The sequence below is a fragment of the Capra hircus genome, chromosome 14 (assembly GCF_001704415.2).
Source record: "Capra hircus breed San Clemente chromosome 14, ASM170441v1, whole genome shotgun sequence".
In the NCBI taxonomy this organism is placed as follows: domain Eukaryota; kingdom Metazoa; phylum Chordata; class Mammalia; order Artiodactyla; family Bovidae; genus Capra; species Capra hircus.
Window position 1 is genome coordinate 19438886 of NC_030821.1, and position 22716 is coordinate 19461601.

The window sequence follows — 22716 nt, forward strand, 5'->3', positions numbered from 1 at the left end:
TATTTTTGCTTCTTCTCAAAGGCATGCCATTATCTCCTTTGGGCCCATCTTGTATAATCCCCTCAAAGGCTGGTAGGTAGGTTTAGTCCCTAAGTCACACCCGACTCTTGCAACCCTATGGACTGTAGCCCACTAGGCTCCTCTGTCCATGAGCTTCTCCAGGCAAGAATACTAGAGTGGGTTGCCATTTCCTTCTCCAGTGGATTTTCCCCAACCAGGGATTGAATCCATGTCTCCTGCATTGCAGGCAGACTCTTTACTGATGAGCCACCAGGGAAGCCTTAAAGACTGAGTCTTTAGGAAAATGAAAGCCAGAAGAAGACAAATGTAGAGCACAGCAAGTCTGAATTTGGTTCCATCGCAGCTCAGAGAGTCAGCACTCCAAAGTGACTTCACTCAGCCTCTGAATGACTAGAGCAGAGGGCCATGCCCTTCCTCTCATAGATGCTGCCAGACCAAACCCTGAGCTTGGTTACAGTGTTGCTGAGCAAGAGGCAGTTCTGGGTGGTTGTCTTCCACCCAGAATACTTTGGCCAAAATTCAATGCACTTTGGAGATGTTAGAGATTGTTGACCAATCACCAGTGAGTACATTTAATCAACATAATATTAAACCTAAGTATTCATCACACGGTGTTCATCAGCACAAAATAAAGTTCTTCTAGAATTCTGCCCTATTTCTCTTAAAGGAGCAGTTTCCTGGAGGACCAAGCACTTTTTTTGGATAAGGTCCTCAGGGATGCTAAGCAAACCATGAGCTATAGGACATGGTGGGTTATGTCTTAACCACATATACACAGGTGATCACAAATACAGGACAATTTCCCCAGGAGAATATGAAAACATAAGCTTTGGGGCCACCTTGAATAAGTAAACTTTTTTGAATATAGCCAAAAGAATCAACGGTCTGTTGATACTTTTGTTGTTGTTGTTAATTTACTTTGTTTAACATGCATTTAAAAAACAACATAATTTAGACATAGCTCACATTTTTTGAAACTTTTATTCGAATCCTTCACAATTCATGACATCAGTATCTTTCTCATCCTTCAAGTTACTTTCTATGTCATCTCATACTATTTGTCAAAGCAATTCTTTGCTACCTTCAAAGTTGAGATACAGAACTTAGAAATTCTGTCCTGCTGCTGCTCCTAAGTCACTTCAGTCGTGTCCGACTCTGTGCGACCCCATGGACGGCAGCCCACCAGGCTGCCCCGTCCCTGGGATTCTCCAGGCAAGAACACTGGAGTGGGTTGCCATTTCCTTCTCCAATGCATGAAAGTGAAAAGTGAAAGTGAAGTCGCTTAGTCCTGTCTGACACTTAGCGACCCCATGGACTGTAGCCTACCAGGCTCCTCCGTCCATGGGATATTCCAGGCAAGAGTACTGGTGTGGGTTGCCATTGCCTTCTCTGAGAAATTCTGTCTTAAGCCACAAATATTGATTCATGTAATATATTAGTTATATAAGTGACTGCCGCCATGTTGCCTCTTATTTTTAAATTTTGTTTGTAATTAAACCCTTTTATTTCAAGATAATCGTTGATTCACATGCAGCTGTAAGAAACCCACCCCCTTTTCTTTTCCTTTTTTTTTTTTTTTGCCACACTGCACAGCCTGCAGGATCTTAGTCTCTCCAATAGGGATTGAACCCAGGCCCATAGCAGTGAAAGCGCCAAGTCTGAACCACTGAACCACCAGGGAATTCCCAGGACCATCTCCTTTTCAACGGATATATTTTTATTTTTACTGATAGGTATTGCAATGAAAAAAAAAATCCACCCAGTAATATTCAAATCTGCATCAGATTCACAAGGGAGATTTTTAGAAAATATTTAAGAAAATGAAAATCATCTTTACCATCCATTAGAGTAGCAGATTTTTATCAGTTTCTTATATTAGTTCCACTTATTCTTATATACCTGTTAGACATTTTGCAGATTGGAAGATTTGAACTAAATACTCGTAAACTGCACTTTACCTCCTTTTATAAATTTAACCTACCTTTACCCTTTCTGTTGTGCTTCATTCCTTTATTTCTGTTTTTCTTTGATATCCTTTTCCATTTTTTTTATTGTGTTTGATTTCTTTTTTCTTTATTTATTTTTAATTGGAGAGTAATTGCTTTCCAATATTGTGTTGGTTTCTGCCGTATAGCAACATGAGTCCACCACGGGTATACATACGTCCCCTCCCTCTTGAACCTCCTTCCCATCTCCTACCCATCCACCCCTCTAGGTTGTCACAAAGTACTGGTTTGAGCTCCCTGATTTATACAGCAAATTCCCACTGGCTGTCTATTTTATGTGTGATAATGTATATGTTTCCATGCTCCTCTCTCAATTTGGCCCACCCTCTCCTTCCCCTCACTGTGTCTGCAAGTCTGTTCTCTATGTTTGCGACTCCACTGCAGCCCTGCGGATAGGTTGATCAGTACCATCTTTCTAGATTCCATATATATATGACATTGGTTTTTCTGACTTACTTTACTCTGTATAATAGGCTCTAGGTTCATTCACCTCAATTAGAACGGACTCAAATGCATTCCTTTTCATGGCTGAATAATATTCCATTGTATACATGTACCTCAACTTCTTTATCAATTCATCTGTTGATGGAAATCAATCAATGTGATACACCATATTAACAAAGTAAAAGATAAAATCATTTGATAATCTCAGTAGATGCAGAAAAAGCTTTTGACAAAATTCAGCACACATTTATGATAAAAACTCTTTAAAAAATGGGCATAGAAGGAAGCTACTTCAAGATAATAAAGGCCATATATGATACACCCTTAGCAAACATTATTCTCAATGGTGAAAAGCCGAAGGCATTTCCTCTAAGTTCAGGAACAAGATAAGGTTGCTCACTCTCGCCACTGTTATTCAATATAGTTTTGGAAGCCCTAGCCACTGCAGTTAAAGCAGAAAAAGAAATAAAAGGAATCTGGATTGGAAAAGAAGAAGTAAAACTCTCACTGTTTACAGATGACATGATACTATACGTAGAAAACCCTAAAGATACTATCAGAGAACTACCAGAGCTAAATCAGTGAATTTAAGTCACAGAATACAAAATTAATACACAAAAGTCACTTGCATTCCTACACACTAACAATGAAAAATCAGAAAGAGAAATTAAGGAATCAATCCCATTTACCATAGCAACAAAAAGAATAAAATACTTAAGAATAAACCTATATAAGAATACAAAAGAGCTTTTCCATTATTTATTCATTTGGCTGCATGGCCTGGGAGAGCTCACCAGCAATCCAGCTGGGGCACCCTGAATTAGAAGTGCAGTTTCTTAACCAACTGGACCACCAGGGAATTCCCTCACCATTTTAAAAATTTTTAATTTTATTTACTTTTAAACTTTATTTTATATTGGGGTATAGCAGATTAACAATGTTGTAATAGTTTCAGGTGAACAGCAAACGGATTCAGCCGAACATATCTGTATATTCACTCTCCCCAAACCTTCCCTCCCATTCAAGCTGCCACATAATATTGTACACGCTGCTATATTAAAATGGATGATCAACAAGACCTGCTGTATAGCACATGGAACTCTGCCCCACCATTTTTCAAAAACTGAAATAGAGTTGGCTTACAATGTTGAGTTAGTTTCTACGTATTTGGCAAAGTGATTCAGTTATACATGGGCTCCTTTTTCTGTTGCCCGAAGAATTCTGTTTAATTGTTCTTTCATTGTGGAACTTTTGGCAAAGAATCCTTTCATATTTGTTTATTTGTTGTAAGCATTTTTATTTGGTCATCGTTTTTCTAGCGTATTTTTGTTTTGTTGTCTTTGTCTTGTGCAGCTTAAGAATCTGGCAAAGACCTAGGAAGGGATACTGCAGTGTCTGGCTCACTTCTCTTGCTCCTCTTCTCTGGAAGTTTTCCCATTAGTCCTGAATACCTTTGCACTCCTAAACGCCAACTTCTGTTTCTCTAACAACATGAGATTCCCCAAAGCTGTGCAGGCTTCTTTGCCATTAAGTGTGTGCCTCTGCTGGGATCACCATCCTCTGCTCCCAGTTGAGAAATGGCAAATGCTTCAGGGGAAAGCGGCTCACTGACTATCAGCCCACCTCTCTGCACTTTTCTCCTCTAGGATCTTAGCTCTCAGGTTCTGGCTGACTCAACAGCAGTCTCCAATACCTTCAATAAGATTAAATATTAACATATATATATACACACACACACACACACACACACACACACACACAGTTACTTACGTTGTTCTTGGCTGGAACATTGCTTGGTTTGCCGCAACTGCAGCATCTTAGCCACAAACAGAAATATCTGTATTTCCTCTTAAAATGATCCTGCTCTGGCCTACTGACCTAATTATTTCCTGCTTTCAATTGTAAGCTCTTAACAACCGTAATTGAAAAAGACTTTGATGCTGGGAGGGATTGGGGGCAGGAGAAGAAGGGGACGACCGAGGACGAGATGGCTGGATGGCATCACTGACTCGATGAACGCGAGTCTGAGTGAACTCCAGGAGTTGGTGATGGACAGGGAGGCCTGGCGTGCTGCAATTCATGGGGTCGCAAAGAGTCGGACACGACTGAGCGACTGAAATGAACTGAACTGAACTGAATTGATATACCGTAATTGTTACTAAATATATGTGGGGTTTGTTTGCTTTTTGATTTTGGTTTGTTTTTACTGACTATGTCAGATGAATTCTACCAAGACCCTGAACTAGCATTGATTAAAGTCATTTGGAGATGATAGATTCTTCCCCAAAGAGTGATTTATTGTTGCAGACAAGTTGAGATTCTACTCCATTGTGTGAGAGCCTTTGTGAGGACTTGAACATAGGAGGACCTCCATTTTTCTGAGGCCAGTAAAGGGTTGTGGTGGTGTTGGTCTCTCAGTTGTGTCTGACTCTTTGTGATCCCAGGGACTGTAACCCACCAGGCTCCTCTGTCCATGGGTTTCTCCAGACAAGAATTCTGGGGTGGGTTGCCAGTCCCTTCTCCTGGGGATCTTCCCGACCCAGGGAGTGAACCTGGATCTCCCACATTGCAGGCAGATTCTTTACCATCTGAGCCACCAGGGAAACCGACAAAGGGTAGGAACATTCATTTCTTTAGGGCGGATGTGGTCGCCAGCCTACATGGGCCATAAGCAGAGCTGTGAACTAGACAAATGGCCTCCATGGTGCCGGCAGCTCCTTTCTGGGTTTTATTCTGACACCTCCTCACTAGGTACTGATGTCTGGCGTGACTCGGCCTGACAGGTAGGGCTCAACATTGCCAAGTATGTCCAGAGACGCAGGCTTCAGACCCAGGCACCTTACCAGTTTTTTTCTGATGAAATAGCTATCCTTTGTTTATACCTCAGGGACTGGCTGTCCCTGAAATTGACCCCATAAAACAATGGCTTCATACGTTGCTGGGTCTGGAGTCTCTCCACACATTAACCTAACACACTGTGCCCAAAAGGTGTGGGTTGAAGGAAGAAGATTGGTGTCAGAGAAAGCACCTTCTCCTTGTTCTCATCCTTTTGCGGAGCAATCTGCTGTAATTGAACAGGACATCAGGAGACCTGAAATCTGTGCTCTTTCCATCTATCAACTGGGCAGTCATTTCTGCCCTTCTTTTCCCATCTTGCCTTGAAAAGAAATGAAACCACTGAATTCAGACCACGCAAGCTATTGACTCCCACTGGGTTTATAGATTTGGAAGTGTGAAAAAGCATTTCTGAACTACTAAGAGAAATGTGGTTTATCCACGATGTTATTTTAATGACAAAGTTTGTCATGGCTCAGAGTGAGGTGCTGTCAAAAGTCAACAGAACTGGAAAAATATAAATAAATCTTCCTTGGTGAGAAAAAGAAAATTGCTAGTTAAGGAACCCTGACACCGCATGAGTGTCTGGTGATATTTCAGGCTGTTTACCCATTATTAACCTCCTGGTCACTGACTGCCAAGTCAATGAATTTTTAATCTTCTGCTTCTGGTCAGGCCAGATTCAAGACATGACAGAATAATATGACCCACTTTTATGATTTTAAAGAAAAGTGAGGGGAAGATCGAGGGAACAGGGCTCTCTAAACCTATTACCACCCTCAACTGGGACTTGACCTTGAGTTTTTCCTCTAGCTCTTTCCATGGTTTGATTACCATGGGATAAAACAGAATGCTGACTCTTCATATCATTTCCCATACTCTCACTCAGCGTCCTCTCAGTTTTATTGGGTACTTTATCATGAGGTTGTCCCTCAGAGCTGGGTTCTCTTAACAGTCTGACTCACTGTTTAGCTGCATTGCCCAGCATAAGACACGGCAGCTGTGCCTTAGTTTGGTCATCACTGAGTAGGGATAAGATTAGTTCTCGCCCTGCTGGCTCACAGAGTGTTCAAGAGACTTAATTTATTAAGGAGATGAAAAGTGCTTTATAAAACGTGACCTTCTTAAGGGCTGGTACACATAATTTTGGACCATCTAGAGCAGCAATCCCCAACCTTTTTGGCCCCAGGGACTGGTTTTATGGAGAATGATTTTCAATGCATCTTGGAGGAGGGGGGATTGGTTTTAGGATGGTTCAAGCGCATTATACCTATTGTGTACTTCGTTTCTATTATATTGGCTCCACATCAGATCATCAGGCATTAGATTCCGGAGTCTGGGGACCCCTGCTCTAGAGTGTGATCTAGTTGGCTTCCCTGGTAGCTCAGTTGGTAAAGAATCCACCTGCAGTGCAGGAGAACCCAGTTTGATCCCTGGACTGGGAAGATCCCCTGAAGAAGGTATAGGCTACCCACTCCAGTATTCTTGCCTGGAGAATTCCATGGACAGAGGAGCCTGGCGGGCTACGTGGGATTGCAACGAGTCAGACACGACTGGACGACTTTCACAGTCACAGATCTAGAGTGTGAGATGGTCAGTTAAAGCCTTGTTGGTTTAATAATTTAAACCATTAGAATTAATAGAAATGCTGTTTGGACAGTTTTATCCCATGTGCTCTTTCTACCACTGGATCCCACCATTAACTCGACTTGAGAATTGATGAAATAAAAGCTTCTTAATGACAGTGATGCCAGTAGAGGTTTGGTTTTGGAACAGAGTTTTATATTATTAATATCTTGGAAGCTTGGGATTGATACAATGTCAATCGCCAATGCAGGAAGTTTTTCCAACTTTAGCCCTTAATTTGGACCAGAGAGGTAGTTTGGACTATTTGCTATATGATGGTAAATAGGAACTTTGAGCTTTTTCAAATTATCTGCCTTCTGTCCTCTTTCCCCGTATCTCTCTTCCTCATATCTCTCCCTCGTTCATTTTCACGATCATCATGACGCATCTCTAATAACACTTCAGTTCTTACAGTGTGTCAGGCAACTGGGAGTGCTTCACATATGTTGAATTCATTTACTCCTCTCAACAGCCTCCTTTTAAAGACAAGCAGGCTGAGTCTCAGGGCAGCTGAAGGACTTGTCCATGCTTCCAAAGCGAGTAGATTGCAAAGCACGGGGTTATTATTTTTCTTAATTTTTATTGAAATATGGTTGATTTATTGTGGTATGTTAGCTTCAAGTGTCCAGCAAAGTGATTCAGTTATATATATAATTTTCCAGTCTTTTCCATTGTAGGTTATTACAAGATATTGAGTAGAGTTCCCTGTGCTATACAGTAGGTCCCTGTTGGTTATCTATTTTAGATTTTAACCCAAACTCCTAATTTATTGCCCGCCCCCCTTGCCCCTTCGGTGGCCATAAGCTTGTTTTCTATGTCTGTGAGTCTGCAAAGCAGGGGTTTAAACCATGGTGGTCTATATCCAGAGTTCATGTCTTGACAATACTGCTGAGCTGCACGTCTATCATTGCTTCATGTGCCTGGGTCCAGGAATCCCCAGAGATGAAAGTTTTCTGAAAACATGCACCCGCTCTCTTGAGGGCTTAAAGGACAGTAAGACGCCACGCAGGACCGTTGGCTCGGTGTTTTGGTCAGTTTGGGTTGCTGTAACAAAACACCGTAAACCAGGTAGCTCAGATAGCAGAGCGTGCGTCTCACAGTTTGAGAGGCTGGAAGTCTCTAGAAGGAGAGACTGGAAGAGATCAGAATGCCAGCGTGGCTGCCGTCTGGTGAGGACCCTCTTCTGGCCTACAGACCCACCATCCTCTTGCTGTGTCCTCACATGGCAGAGAGAGGGCGTCCGCTCCTTAAAAGATGCTCCCATCATGCGGGGCTCCGCCCGCAGGGTCTAATTGCCTCTGAATGCCCTTCTCCTTGGGGCTTGGGTTTCAGCCTCTGAGTCTGAGGGGACACACGTGCCGGCTGCGACTCTCAGCAGCGACGACTACTGTTCTTCCGGGTTCCTTTCTCCTGAACAGCTCTCCCTTCCTTAGAAGGCCCGCAGTGGACAGGGGCTTTGGGAGGAAATGTGGAGCTACCAGAACTTGCTGACTGAGGACCTGTGGGCCCTCAGGAAGAGGGGCTGAAACCCTCTCCTGGAGGAAGGGAGGGCTGGATCTAGGAACCCTCCACCACTGCAGTCTCCTCTGTCGCAAGCTGATGGAGCCGTAGAACAGCAGGGTCTGAGGGCGACCTCATAACTGAGACCCACTGAGGCAGGCCTGGGGCCTTCCCAGGTGGCGCCAGAGGTAAAGAGCCTGCCTGCCAGGAGACATAAGAGATGTGGGTTCGATCCCTGGGTTGAGAAGATCCGCTGTGGGAGGACATGGCAACACACTCCAGTATTCTTGCCTGGAGAATCCACGGACGGGGAGCCTGGCGGGGTCACAAAGAGTCGGACACGACTGAAGTGACTTAGCACGCACGCACAAGGGAGGCCTGTGCCCTTTCCAGACAGAGCTCATGCTGTGCCCTCGGGGCTGGCGAGAGGGTGCAAGACACCCAGACGCTAGCTAGATGGGAGGGGCTGGGTAACTTGGAGGCCATACAGACACAGGGCTCACATCGCCTCCCTAGCCCTAGACATTTGAGCAGGAAGGGGGTGATGTGCAGGACAGAGTGGGTGAAACCCAGGGGTCTCCCCTGACGGATCCATATTTAGGACAAGGAGAATGTCTCGGGGCCACGTGGTAGAGACATTGGGATGTGTGTTCTGTCCCACACGCCCACTCGGGACCTGCGACCCGAAGGCGGGAGGTTAGTGCATGGATCCAGTTGTGACGAGGGATGGTATACACAACGGGAAAAGATTTTTGTTCGCACCCCGCATACTTTAATGAATGAACACTTTCTCATCTTTTCTAGCAGCAGTGTCCTTGTGAAACGGATGTTCAGGCCCATGGAAGAGGAGTTTGGTCCAGCACCCTCTAAGCAGATGAAAGAAGAAGGGATGAAGCGAGGTACCACTCACCCTGGGGTCCTGCCCTCCTTGGCCTCGCTCTCATGAGGAAGAGTAGGGGACGATTCACCCAGAGAGCTCACATTCTGTCTGGGCCCTGCGGTTCCGTGCTGGCCTGGAGATGCTCTTATTGACGCAGGAAGTCCACAGTATCCTCCTTTGCTTTCAACCTTGCCTCTTTAAACACCCTAAGCAAACATTTATTCTTTCTGGGAGCTGGTTCTTTCCTTTACCTTGAGGGCAATGTAATGAATATACTGACTCATCCAGCAGTGAGATAGAAAGTTAAAAAGAAACCACGCTGTGTTTGACAGTAGCCTCTCATGAGCACCAAGAGCTGAGACTTGTTCAATAGATGCCAATGATCGATCATGGTACAAGTAAATGAATCTATTTTCTGTGACATCACAACTTAACTCATTTTCTCTTGGTCAAGGATATTATTCCTCTTCACCAAGAGGGTAAGAAAGGAAGCATGGGCATGTTAGTGTCTTGTTCAGTATCTCAGTGCTTTGCTGGCCCACTGTCCTTCCTGGGAGTAAGAGGAAGGGGTGAAGGGGGCATACCCTGCACACTCTGCTGTAGCCAACACCATGAGCTTCCAGGACTTCGGGCTTATGCAGCACTGGACTGTTAATGAGGCAGGTTGCTGTACGCCCACCATCTGCACAGGCTTGAGGCTTTTGTTATTGAGAATTTTTCCCCTATTTGTTAAAATGGGTTTGTATAGTGGAAAGAGCATCCCCTCTGGAGCCTCCCTCAGCCTTGTCACATTGAATGACCTTGGGAAGGTCCTCTGCGCATTGCAGTCCTCACTTGTGAAATGGGGACCACAAGGATACCTGCATCACAGAGTGAGGATTGATGAGTTAATGTACGTAAAGCACTAAACTCAAGTGCCCAGTGCATAGTAAGCACTCCATCTTCACTATTACTAGTTTCGTTTTTAGACCTGGATCTAGTTAAGGCGTATCATCATAATTATGATTGAGTAATGAGCGTTTCAGAATTCAAAGAGCATAAATAACTGAGTAGTGTTGATTGCAGTAGTAATACTTAAACCTTTAAAGGGTTTTCAGATTTCCCAGGCTCACCATCAAATATTTGAGTCCATTTTGAGCTCTGTTCCTGCATACCTTTTATATCTCATCCTTTAAAAAGAGGGCAGTGTTGTATGGAAATCAAGAATCACACAGGCCAAAGTGATTGCAGCTTAGATCCATAGTTAGTGAGTGTGACTGGTTTAAAGTTTGTGTTTTTCAAATTATTTTGAGGTGGTGAAGTCAGCACAAAAATTGCCACCAGAATTTGTATTGGGCTGTGACGAGACACGGTTACGGCCTTTGGAACATCTGTCGTAGGGACACATGAGGGCGCTGCAATCTTCCAGCAATAGAGAACTCCCAGGAGTGGCTTGTCTTTGGAAAAGGACTGTGGAGTTCCTGAGCCCCTCCGCCAGGACTCCTACTCTGAGCTGGGCTTTGATGAGCACAAGGAGCCAGGATCAGTGATGGTGCCCACTGTTTGTTAGAAGTTCTCCAGGAAAGGGAGTGAGCATAATTATCACCAATGCCGCTGTTTGCTGCTTTGCCTTTGTAGCCACTTCTCAGGGTGGCTCCCTTGGAGTCACCAGGGGCTGGCCCCCCCGTGGCTGGCTGCCTTTGTCTGTAGGAGGTCTTGGATGTGCGGTAATGGTTATTGCTATCATTAGCGGAGTGATTATTATCTGCAGACGCACAGTTAATGAGAGCTGTCTCTCTGGGCAAGCCGTGGGGGTGAGCTGTAAGCCCAGCACTGCCAGTGTGGCTGTCAACAAGCCCAGCAGGAGACGGTGGCACAGTTTGCAGCCCGTCAACCTGCCGCCACGCCCCCTTTAACCCTTTCCAGGGACTCCTGCAGCAGGAGCGGCAGCTGTACTATGTCAGATCCGGTGGAAATGGCACTCACTTTAACAGAACATGGTTTGGGGTTTCCTTAGGGTCCTGGAGATTGCGTTTTTCTGTTGAGGGTCCATGGGAAGAAGTTACAGAACATTCATCTGTAAGATGCACTGGTGGGGATTTTTGCATTGTTCTGTTTTGTTCTTTTTTACTTTAGTTTCCTCCATCTAGTAGTAATTGAGGCCCTGCAGTCTAATTATTTCTCTCTATGCTGCTAACATTGAGTCCTCACACGGTACCATTAAGTCACTAGATCATTGTAGCTGAAATGGGGGCTATCCAATATTGGAGATATTATTCCCCAATCTATTTCCTTGGTATTTTATTTTTATACTTGATGAAGAGAAGAAACTGCAGTGCTTAAGGTTTTGTTTTTTTTCTTTCTGGGGTGTCATACAGAAACTGAACTTCTGGCTGCAGAAGGAAAATGCGGGCAGAGCCTGTGTGCGCCCATAGACGCTGCTGTTACAAAGCAGCAACTTTAATGATGTCCCTGGGCACTGGGCAGGAGGAGAAGAAGGGGTGGGAGTTTGGATTAAAGCTGATTTCATTTCCCAGCTCCAGCTTCATTCTTTCAGGCTGGTGGTGACTGCGGCTCCGTGGGTATCTGACGGCGGTCAGGATCCGGGCTCAACAGGGCTTCTGACCTGTGCATTCTTCCTGTCGTGGCCAGGCGCATGGGGCTTCAGCCTCTGCCCCTTCCTTCCCTCTGAAGGTAGAAGCAGGAGCCAGGTCATCACCAGGAGGAGGGAAAGAAAGGGCAGGCAGTTCACTGGGCCTGGAGAGTCGCATCTGAAGAGCGCTCCCCAGTTCTTCCCCGGAGCTAAGCCTGGTGCGGTTGCTGTAAGGGTAGGTCTGCAGTAACTGTGTCTTTGCCTCTCTGAGGACCCCTGGGGTCCCTGCCATCTCTTGTATTCTGTGCATTGCTGGATTCAGTATGTTAGGTTATAGAGAAATGAGCAGAAAACTGCGTGTGCCTTTGCCGAGGGAACCAGCACCATCACTACAGTTGCTTCATAATGACCCCAGAGATGGAGGAATTGGGGGTGCCGCCTGTGTGCCTGGTGCTGCCCACGGCTGCTGTTTCATTCAGCTGTCTCAGCAGCCCCACGAGGGAGGTATCGTCCTCAGCTTGGAGGGGTTGGACGACCAGGGCCCCCAGCAGGCTGAACCGGGCTCAAAGGCAGATCAGGTTCTCGGCTCCTCCCTCACCTTGCCTCTGACTTGCCCTGTCTCCCTGCGGGCCTGTTGGTCTGTCCACCTGGGGGTCGCCTCCCTGTCCTCTCTCTCCCTCCTCACCCCCATGGCCTGCACAGATGCGTCTACCCCCTCCACAACTCAGATCTCTCCTTCAGAGTAGCCTTCTGGGAGCCCTCCCTCCCCACCCCCTTGAAAAAGCACAGGCCTTACAAGCCCCCGCTTGTGGTTCTTTTCCTTCATACCTCTGACACCTGTCTGCTCATTTGAGGAATGCCCACCTCTCTAAGTGGACTACGGACTTCTGAAGGGCAGGCTCTGTCTTAACTCATTACTGCAACCCAGCTCCTGTCACACCGCCTGGGGCCTTGGGCCCAGATGGATATCCAGTAATATTTGTTGAATGATCAAATAGATAGAAGATAGAGGCCACAGAAAGATGGGCCATAAAGAGATTGTGTGCCCACCTTAAAGGAATTCAAATATGATGGGTGTGATGTGACGACGTCTTACACCCTACTGTCGGCTTCTTTCATGGAATCCTCAGTAACAGTCCCTAGCTGCAGGTGCCTCGTCACCCGGGTGGGCTGTCGTGTGGGTCAGGGGTCGCATGATGGCAGCCTCTGACCCCTGTGCGAGGGGAGCGGTCTCCAGGGCAGCCGCATGGGCTCCGCGGTCATGGCTTCCCGCCCTTCTCTTGCAGTGCTTCTGTACGTGAGGAAGGAGACGGACGACGTGTTTGATGCCTTGATGTTGAAATCCCCCACCGTGAAAGGCCTGATGGAAGCGGTAAGCGTGAGCCCCCCTGCAGCCCCCAAGAAACCAGCATGCAGTCTCCTATGGGCTGGAATCCGTTTATTAAAAGGCAGCCTTCGAGGTTGGCTGTGGAATGAGCTTTATACAAGAAAAATGAAAAGTGGAGATTTATGGAGACACTGATTTCTATCCTTAAGGAGAAGGAAATTGAAAAATGGCCAATTCCCTGTCAGTTTAAGGCTAATCAGAGTAAAGATGCCATAGAGGAAGGTTAAATTGTGGGTTTCTATCAGTCTCTTTGCAAGAAACCAAATTAGATGTGCTTAATTTCCAAATATGGGCTTCCCAGGTGGCACTGGTGATAAAGAACCTACCTGCCAATGCAGGAGACGTAAAAGACAAGGCTTCAATCCTGGGTCGGGACGATCCCCTGGAGGAGGGCATGGCAACCCACTCCAGTATTCGTGCCTGGAGAATCCCATGGACAGAGGAGCCTGGTGGGCTACAGTCCACAGGGTCTCAAAGACTCGGACACAACTGAAGCGACTTAGCGTGCAGCTTCCAAATACGTTCGGAACAGAACCAATTAGGAAGTGTCTCAGCAGCTGTGGTAGTGCAACCCAAAATAAATTGTGACTTCTTTTGGTTAAGGAAACAATATATATTGCATAGTCATAATAATTTTAAGTAAGATTCTGAAGTTCTTCCCTCCCTTCTCATCCCCAATTTAAATGAAGATATTTTATATTTTATTTATGTGTTATCTATGTGAATGTGACTCTACCTTGAATATGATTTCTGACTCCCCTGTATATTTATGTTGTAGAAGATATAGATTTTTTAATAGTGGTGGAGTGGAGGAGGAAATGGTAACCCACTCCAGTATTCTTGCCTACGGAAGCCCATGGACAGAGGAGCCTGGCAGGCTACAGTCTATGGGGTCACAAGAGTCGGACACGACTGAGTGGCTAAGCACAGCATAGCACATAGTGATGGAGACAATAGGATTGCTAAGGGCCAGTCCAGAACTTTTGTTAGTCTGGAAAACTGCTACATTGAAACAGCATTTTGGGCTATGGAGAATATGTCAAAATGTATATATAAAACAGTGCCTGTGAGTGGAATCATGCAGTGTGTTGTCTTTTGTGGATGGCTTATTTCACTTAGCATGTTTTTGAGGTTCATCAAGGTCAGTTTTCATCCCATTCCCAAAGAAAGGCAATGCAAAGAATGCTCAAACTACCGCACAATTGCACTCATCTCACATGCTAGTAAAGTAATGCTCAAAATTCTGCAAGCCAGGCTTCAGCAATACGTGAACTGTGAACTCCCTGATGTTCAAGCTGGTTTTAGAAAAGGCAGAGGAACCAGAGATCAAATTGCCAACATCCGCTGGATCATGGAAAAAGCAAGAGAGTTCCAGAAAAACATCTATTTCTGCTTTATTGACTATGCCAAAGCCTTTGACTGTGTGGATCATAATAAACTGTGGAAAATTCTGAAAGAGATGAGAATACCAGTCCACCTGACCTGCCTCTGGAGAAATCTGTATGCAGGCCAGGAAGCAACAGTTAGAACTGGACATGGAACAACAGACTGGTTCCAAATAGGAAAAGGAGTACATCAAGGCTGTATATTGTCACCCTGCTTATTTAACTTATATGCAGAGTACATCATGTGAAACGCTGGGCTGGGAGAAACACTGGGCTGGAAGAAACACAAGCTGGAATCAAGATTGCCGGGAGAAATATCAAGAACCTCAGATATGCAGATGACACCACCCTTATGGCAGAAAGCGAAGAGGAACTAAACAGCCTCTTGATGAAAGTGAAAGAGGAGAGCGAAAAAGTTGGCTTAAAGCTCAACATTCAGAAAATGAAGATCATGACATCTGGTCCCATCACTTCATGGGAAATAGATGAGGAAACAGTGGAAGCAGTGTCAGACTTTATTTTTTTGGGCTCCAAAATCACTGCAGATGGTAACTGCAGCCATGAAATTAAAAGACACTTACTCCTTGGAAGGAAAGTTACAACCAACCTAGATAGCATATTCAAAAGCAGAGACATTACTTTGCCAACAAAGGTCCATCTAGTCAAGGCTATGGTTTTTCCAGTAGTCATGTATGGATGTGAGAATTGGACTGTGAAGAAACCTGAGTGCCGAAGAATTGATGCTTTTGGACTGTGGTGTTGGAGAAGACTCTTGAGAGTCCCTTGGATTACAAGGAGATCCAACCAGTCCATTCTAAAGGAGATCAGTCCTGGGTGTTTTTTGGAAGGAATGATGCTAAAGCTGAAACTCCAGTACTTTGGCCACCTCATGTGAGGAGTTAACTCACTGGAAAAGACTTTGATTCTGGGAGGGATTGGGGGCAGGAGGAGAAGGGGACGACAGAGGATGAGATGGCTGGATGGCATCAATGGACGTGAGTCTGAGTGAACTCGGGGAGATGGTGATGGACAGGGAGGCCTGGCGTGCTGCGATTCATGGGGTTGCAGAGTCAGACTTGACTGAGTGACTGAACTGAACTCAATGTTGTACTGTAAACCAATACTTCATTCTTTTTAATGGCTGAGTAATATTCCATTGTATGAATATACCCAGTTCATTTTCCCATTCACCAGTTGATGGACATTTGGGTTTTCACCTCCACATTTTAGCTATTGTGAATAGTGCTGCCATAAGCATCTGGTACAAGTTTTTTTTTTTTTTGAATACTTGGTTTTTTCAATTTTGGGGGATATATATGAGGAATGGAATTGCTAGCCAGACACAAAAGATCACATCGTATGATTCAATTTTTAGGAAATATCAAGAATAAACAGATCCATAGAGACAGAAAGCAGATTCGTTGTTGCCAGGAGTTCGATGAAAGGTCAATGAGGAAAGACTATTTTGTGAGTTTCCTTCTGGGCTGATGAATTGTTCTGAAACTACATAGTCCTGATGTTTGCAGAACATCATGAATGCCCTAAATACTACTGAATTGCACACTTGAAATGATTTAAGTGGGGAATTGTATGACATGTAAAAAGAATTATTTGTTCACCTGAATTTTTTTTAAAAAAGCATAAGAATGTTACCGATGCACACTGGCCCCCTGTGGTTGGCATTGTTCGGCAATGCAGAGCAGGGCATGGAGGACCTCCCTCCAGGAAAACATGTGAATGCCCGGCTTGGTAGTCTCTTCTGTTCTCAGGATTTGCCATTGGAATGGAGTTTGTCGTTGCTGAATCTGCCCCTATAAAGGGAAAACACAACCAGAAATGAACACAACAAAAAGTGTGAGCTCTACCTCTTCAAAAGAACCAAGATTCTTTACATGACCCTAAAATCACTGGAAGATTGATTTATGAGCTAGAGGGACCCTTTGGATAGAGTTCATACCCTTCATACCCTGTGTGCCTGCATGCTAAGTCGCTTCAGTCGTGTCCGACTCTGTGACCCCATGGACTATAGCCCGTCGGGCTCCTCTGTCCATGGGATCCTTCAGGCAAGAATAGTGGGTTGCCAGGTCCTCCTCCAGGGAATCTTCCCCACCCTGAGATCAAACCTGAGTCACTTATGTCTCCTGCATTGGCGGGGGGAATTCTTTACCACTAGCGCCACCTGGGAAGCCCTTCATACCCTTACTGCTGCTGCTGCTGCTAAGTCGCTTCAGTCGTGTCTGACTCTGTGCGACCCCATAGATGGCAGCCCATCAGGCTCCCCCGTCCCTGGGATTCTCCAGGCAAGAGTACTGGAGTGGGGTGCCATTGCCTTCTCCGTTCATACCCTTAACATGGCCTTTAAGATCATATTACTGAACCTGACTTAGCTGTTTCAAGTGCACAGACCTAGACCTCAACCCAGATTCCAGTTCTGCTGAATTGGAGGTGGTATGGGGATGGAGCTGCAGGAAACTATATTTTTAACAGTTCTTCAGGGAATTCTTAGATCAACCAGTTGTGAGAACCACTGATCTAGACCAATTCTAAACTGATTGATCACACCTTTTTCCTTGGTGTCTTCCTTTCCTGTCTGTGACATCTGTTCAGTGCTGCTAGTGTTTGGTAGCTGTGGTCTCGCTGGATCACAGTGGGGCTCGATATCACCTTCACTTCCACCCGCACTGTGACTAACTCTGTTAATTTGTTTCTCTCTTCCCCAGTGGAATGTGAAGTTCTTGAGAACAGGGACTTTGCTTTTGCTGTCTTCTGTGTGTCCCCAGGTCTTTAAGCATAAGTATTATGCTTGATTGACTGAATCGAGCATGCCGCCATGCCGAGTACTATGGGTGGCGCATAGTCCACGTGCACTGTTCTCATTTGATCCTCAGAATATCCCTGTAAACTTGGGAGGTCAGATGTCATCACCATCCTTTACAGATGTGGGTGTCCTGAGAGGTCTGATAGCTCTACAGAGTGGCAGAGCCAACTTAAGCCCTTGAACAACTTAAGTCCACTTAGGGAGACGTCCACACATGAAAAGTCATTACAAGAAGAACAGACATTCCAAGCCATAGCTCACATCAACTAAAGGAAAGAAGCTTGGGCAATAGTGAGCCATCAGACAAGAAGTGTGTGTGTACTGCTTTGAACCACACAGTCAGGGTTCAAGTCCTGGCTCTGACACTTCAGGGTAGTGGGCAAATTTCTCAGCCTCTCTCTACACCCCAGGTTTATCACTTCTGAAACCAGAGTAATGATAATATGGCCTATTATTATGAAGATAATGATAAAACGGGATGTAGAGTTGTTGCAAGGATTAAGTGAGTTCATAGCCGTGTTTAAAGCAGCACGTAGAGTACTCGATAGGTGAGTATTTATGTATAGCAGATGACTGTGTGTGCTATGGGGTGGGGAGGCAGACAGCGTCCCTCTAACCAAAGGGGCTAAAAATAAGGGTGTTCTTCCATGGTGAAGCTGGCTAGGGTGCACAAGGAAAGGAGGGTTCATGAACCTGGGAGCACCCACTTCTATGCTGCTGACTCATTCATGCATGGAGATACAAGCCTGGCCCCCCTGATTCTATTGACATCAAATGCAGTCACCTAGGAAGTATCTGCAAGCAAGAGTCAACGGGTTTTAAAAAGTGCATCCTAGAGCCCACACTCAGCACTTTATAACCCCGCAGAAAAGTCACCGGCTTCCAGGACTGGCAGCTGTGTTAGACCAGGCAGACGGAGTCCTGCATTGGTGAAAACCAATGGGAATTTGTTCCGCCTGTCACGTGCCAGAGGTTTCTGGGAAAACAGAACTCAGCACTGAGTGAAAGTCTAAATGTTCCAGACCATCAGGTAGCCAGTAACACGTTGATGCGATATGTCCAGGACCTGGGAGCCTCCTGGGCGCCAAGGAGATCTTGTGTGTGTGTGTGTGCGTGCTCAGTCGTGTCTGACTCTTTGTGACCCCAGGGACTGTAGTCTGACAGGTTCCTCTGTCCATGGCGTTCTCTAGGCAAGAATACTGGAGTGGGTCGCCATGCCCTCCTCCAGGGGGTCTTCCCAACCCAGGGATGGTGTCTCCTGCATCTGTCAGGAACCTGCATCTCCTGCATTGGCAGGCAGTTTCTTTACCACTAGCGCCACCTGGGAAGCCTGCCAAGGAAGTCTTAAGTGAAGTCTCTCAGTCGTGTCCGTCTCTTTGCAACCCCGTGGACTGTAGCCTACCAGGCTTCGCTGTCCATGGGATTCTCCAGGCAAGAGTATTGGAGTGGGTTGCCATTTCCTTCTCCAAGGAAGTCTTAGGGATCCTTAAAAATATTCATCACGGGCTTTTAAAAATGATGGATGTGTTTGGGCAGTTCAGACGACTTGAAAAACACAGAGAAAAAACTAAGCGCTCTTAATGCCTTGCTCTGAGAACTGCTGCAAAGCACACGCTTTCCACACACACGGAAGGGGGATGCTGCGGTGAGATCACCCAGCTCCTGGGCAGAACGATTCCTTTCTGTAACCTCCCGACAGATGGCCAGCTTCCTCCACATGCTATCCGGCATGGTCTCGCTTCTTTCCAGGCTTCTGGGTTTGGCAAAGCACACTTCCTTGCCTGGCGTGGAGGCAGAGGATGCGGTGTGAAGGTGGCATTTTATCCAGTTGCCTTTGCCTTTGATGCTTGCACGGAGGCCAGGGCTTTGCCCTCCTGGAGACTGTTGCCCTTGGCACCCTGATGCCCGAGCCCACTTTGCCAGTCTCTTCTTAGACCCCTGCTCCAAACAGTCCCAACATATGCCTCTTTTCTCTGTAAGTTTAGAATCAAAAACCAGACTGCCAGACTGTTACCCTTTTAAATCTGGTCTCTGTCACTTCTTAGCTGAGGCACCCTGGGCAAGTTACTTAATGACTGTAAGCTTGAGTTTGCTTGCCTGAGAAGCAGGTCTCATAAAAGCACCTGTTCTGTTGCAGTGATTCAAGGACTGAGAGAGTTAATAGATACAGAGCTCCCCATGCCAATATGCTAAGCACTTAGTAAGCACTCGGAAAATGCAGGCTGCTGCTGCTGCTCCAGGCAGAGCCAAATCGAAACTGGAGTAATGCAGATTTATGCAAATTTCCTCACTGTTATCAACTGATTTGTGAGCTGAGTATATGCATTCATGCTTTGGAATGAACTGGGAGTCAAACCCCTGAAAAGGGAAAATCCAAGAACCAGATTCACTTCTCTTTCAGAAAAGATGTGAACTTGCTGATGTTGAGGAGAAAATAGAACACCTTTTCCTTTATTTATCCATTTCATTTTAAAAACAAGTTCCAAATGACACCAACCAAAAGTCAAAACCCAACGCTAGCAGGTCAAGCAACTCATAACGAAAAACTTTTTATTTATTTATTTCACTTTGTGGCTTCCTCTTTCTGTTTAGTTTTGCAGCTGGATTAAATCAATGTTTTCCACCTTTTCTTGGAAATTATTCTTTAGTTCAGTTCAGTTGCTCAGTCGTGTCTGACTCATTGCAACCCCATGAATTGCAGCATGCCAGGCCTCCCTGTCTAGCACCGACTCCCGGAATTCACTCAGATTCACGTCCATTGAGTCGGTGATGCCATCCAGTCATCTCATCCTCTGTCGTCCCCTTCTCTTCCTGCCCCCAATTCCTCCCAGCGTCAAAGTCTTTTCCAATGAGTCAACTCTTCGCATGAGGTGGCCAAAGTACTGGAGTTTCAGCTTCAGCATCATTCCTTCCAAAGAAATCCCAGGGCTGATCTCCTTTAGAAGGGACTGGTTGGATCTCCTTGCAGTCCAAGGGACTCTCAAGAGTCTTCTCCAACACCACAGTTCAAAAGCATCAATTCTTCGGCGCTCAGCCTTCTTCACAGTCCAACTCTCACATCCATACATGACTACTGGAAAAACCATAGCCTTGACTAGATGGACCTTAGTCGGCAAAGTAATGTCTCTGCTTTTGAATATGCTATCTAGGTTGGTCATAACTTTTCTTTCAAGGAGTAAGTGTCTTTTAATTTCATGGCTGCAGTCACCATCTGCAGTGATTTTGGAGCCCAAAAAATAAAGTCTGACACTATTTCCACTGTTTCCCCATCTATTTCCCATGAAGTGATGGGACCAGATGCCATGATCTTCATTTTCTGAATGTTGAGCTTTAAGCCAACTTTTTCACTCTCCTCTTTCACTTTCATCAAGAGGCTTTTTAGTTCCTCTTCCCTTTCTGCTATAAGGGTGGTGTCATCTGCATATCTGAGGTGATTGATATTTCTCCCGGCAATCTTGATTCCAGCTTGTGCTTCTTCCAGCCCAGCGTTTCTCAGGATGTTCTCTGCATATAAGTTAAATAAGCAGGGTGACAATATACAGCCTTGACGTACTCCTTTTCCTATTTGGAACCAGTCTGTTGTTCCATGTCCAGTTCTAACTGTTGCTTCCTGACCTGCATACAGATTTCTCAAGAGGCAGGTCAGGTGGTCTGGTATTCCCATCTCTCTCAGAATTTTCCATAGTTTATTGTGATCCACACTTTTCCTAAATTGTTTCCATCTCTTCTCCTTATTGTGCTGTGATTTGAAAATAAATTTTCAACTGTCTTCTGAACCCCTGCTCTCTAGCTCCCCGACCCACTGGGTGAGAGGAGTCTTCTAGAGCCCTGAAATGTTTACCGTGCACTACCCCCACACATGCCAGGCTTCTGGATGTTCCTAAAGTAGTTTATTGCTTTCTCTCTAGGACATGATTAGATTTTCCCTCCCATTGTGTTCTTTTCACTTCAAGAACCCTTATTTAACACTTATTTCACTTCCCCAGTCCATTTACCTATGTGTGTATATAGATATATCTATCTATATATATATGAGCTTCCCTGGTGGCTCAGATGGTAAAGCATCTGCCTGCAACGTGGGAGACCAGAGTTCGATCCCTGGGTGGGGAAGATCTCCTGGAGAAGGAAATGGCAACCCAATCCAGTACTCTTGCCTGGAGAATCCCACGGACGGAGGAGCCTGGTAGGCCACAGTCCATGGGGTTACAAAGAGTCGCTCGTATGTGTGTGTGTTAGTTGCTCAGTCATGTCAGACTCTGCGACCCCATGGACCACAGCCCACCAGGCTCCTCTGTCCCTAGAATTCTCCAGGCAAGAATACGGGGGTGGGTTGCCATTTCCATCTCCAGAATATATTATATACATATCTATAATTCTATATCTATATATGAACTATATATATATATAAAGAGTTGTATATAGAGAACTATAGTTATCTAGCCATATATAATGTATATAGATATATGGAGTATGTCTCTCTCAATGTGTGTATGTGTGTATATATATATATTTTTTAATTTAATGGTATAACACTGGTTACTTGTTTCTTGCCCCTTTGCTTTACTGAAGTCTTCGTTCTTTTGTGTGTTCTGTTCAGCTAGAGATCTTTTATGAGTATTTTCTTCAAATGGGATTTTTTAAATGAAATGCGTTTGTTAAATGCCATTCTTTAACCTGAGTGTTGAGGGAGAGCTTGTCCATGTACAGAACTCATGGGGTGACATCCCTTTTTTCAGTAGGCTGTAGTGGTTATTCCACTTTGGTTTCCAGTTTTGCAGATGAGAAGACTGAAGCCAGGTCCATTCTTATTCTTTTCTTTTTTTAGTATTAGTATTAATGTTAATAACTTGTACTTTCTGTCTGGGAGGTTCCAGGATGTTTCATTTTTATTCCTACCTTTGGAGATCTGGCACCTTTCAGAACGGCCAGACGCATGGCTGTTTTCTCACTGATCCCTTCTAGGATTCAGGATACCTCTCCTGTCTAAAAATGTGGTCTTCTATTATTTAATTGTTTTCTCATCTCCATTTGCTCCTTTTTCTCTGCCTGGGACTTTGAAAGTTTGAAAGTGTTAATTTTTCAGTGGTGTCTGACTCTTTGCAACCCCATGGAGTGTAGCCTGCCACGCTCCTCTGTTCATGGAATTCTCCAGGCAAGAATACTGGAGTGGGTAGCTATTCCCCTCTCCAGGGATCGAGCCTGGGTTTCCAGTGTTGCAGGCGGATTCTTTACCGTCGGAGCC

General features: G+C 45.3%; 1 protein-coding gene across 3 annotated transcripts in view; it reads left to right on the top strand.

The window, feature by feature from the left end:
• The window catches only part of GRHL2 (grainyhead like transcription factor 2), a 172166-nt gene that overhangs the window by 141022 nt on the left and 8428 nt on the right, over nt 1-22716 (top strand). For 2 of the 3 annotated variants that reach the window (XM_005689192.3, XM_005689190.3), the window contains exons 13-14: nt 9237-9331; nt 13171-13256. In XM_005689192.3, the coding sequence (XP_005689249.1) occupies nt 9237-9331; nt 13171-13256 (181 nt within the window). The remainder of the gene's footprint in view (nt 1-9236; nt 9332-13170; nt 13257-22716) is intronic. The other variant, XM_005689191.3, reaches the window with a different exon arrangement.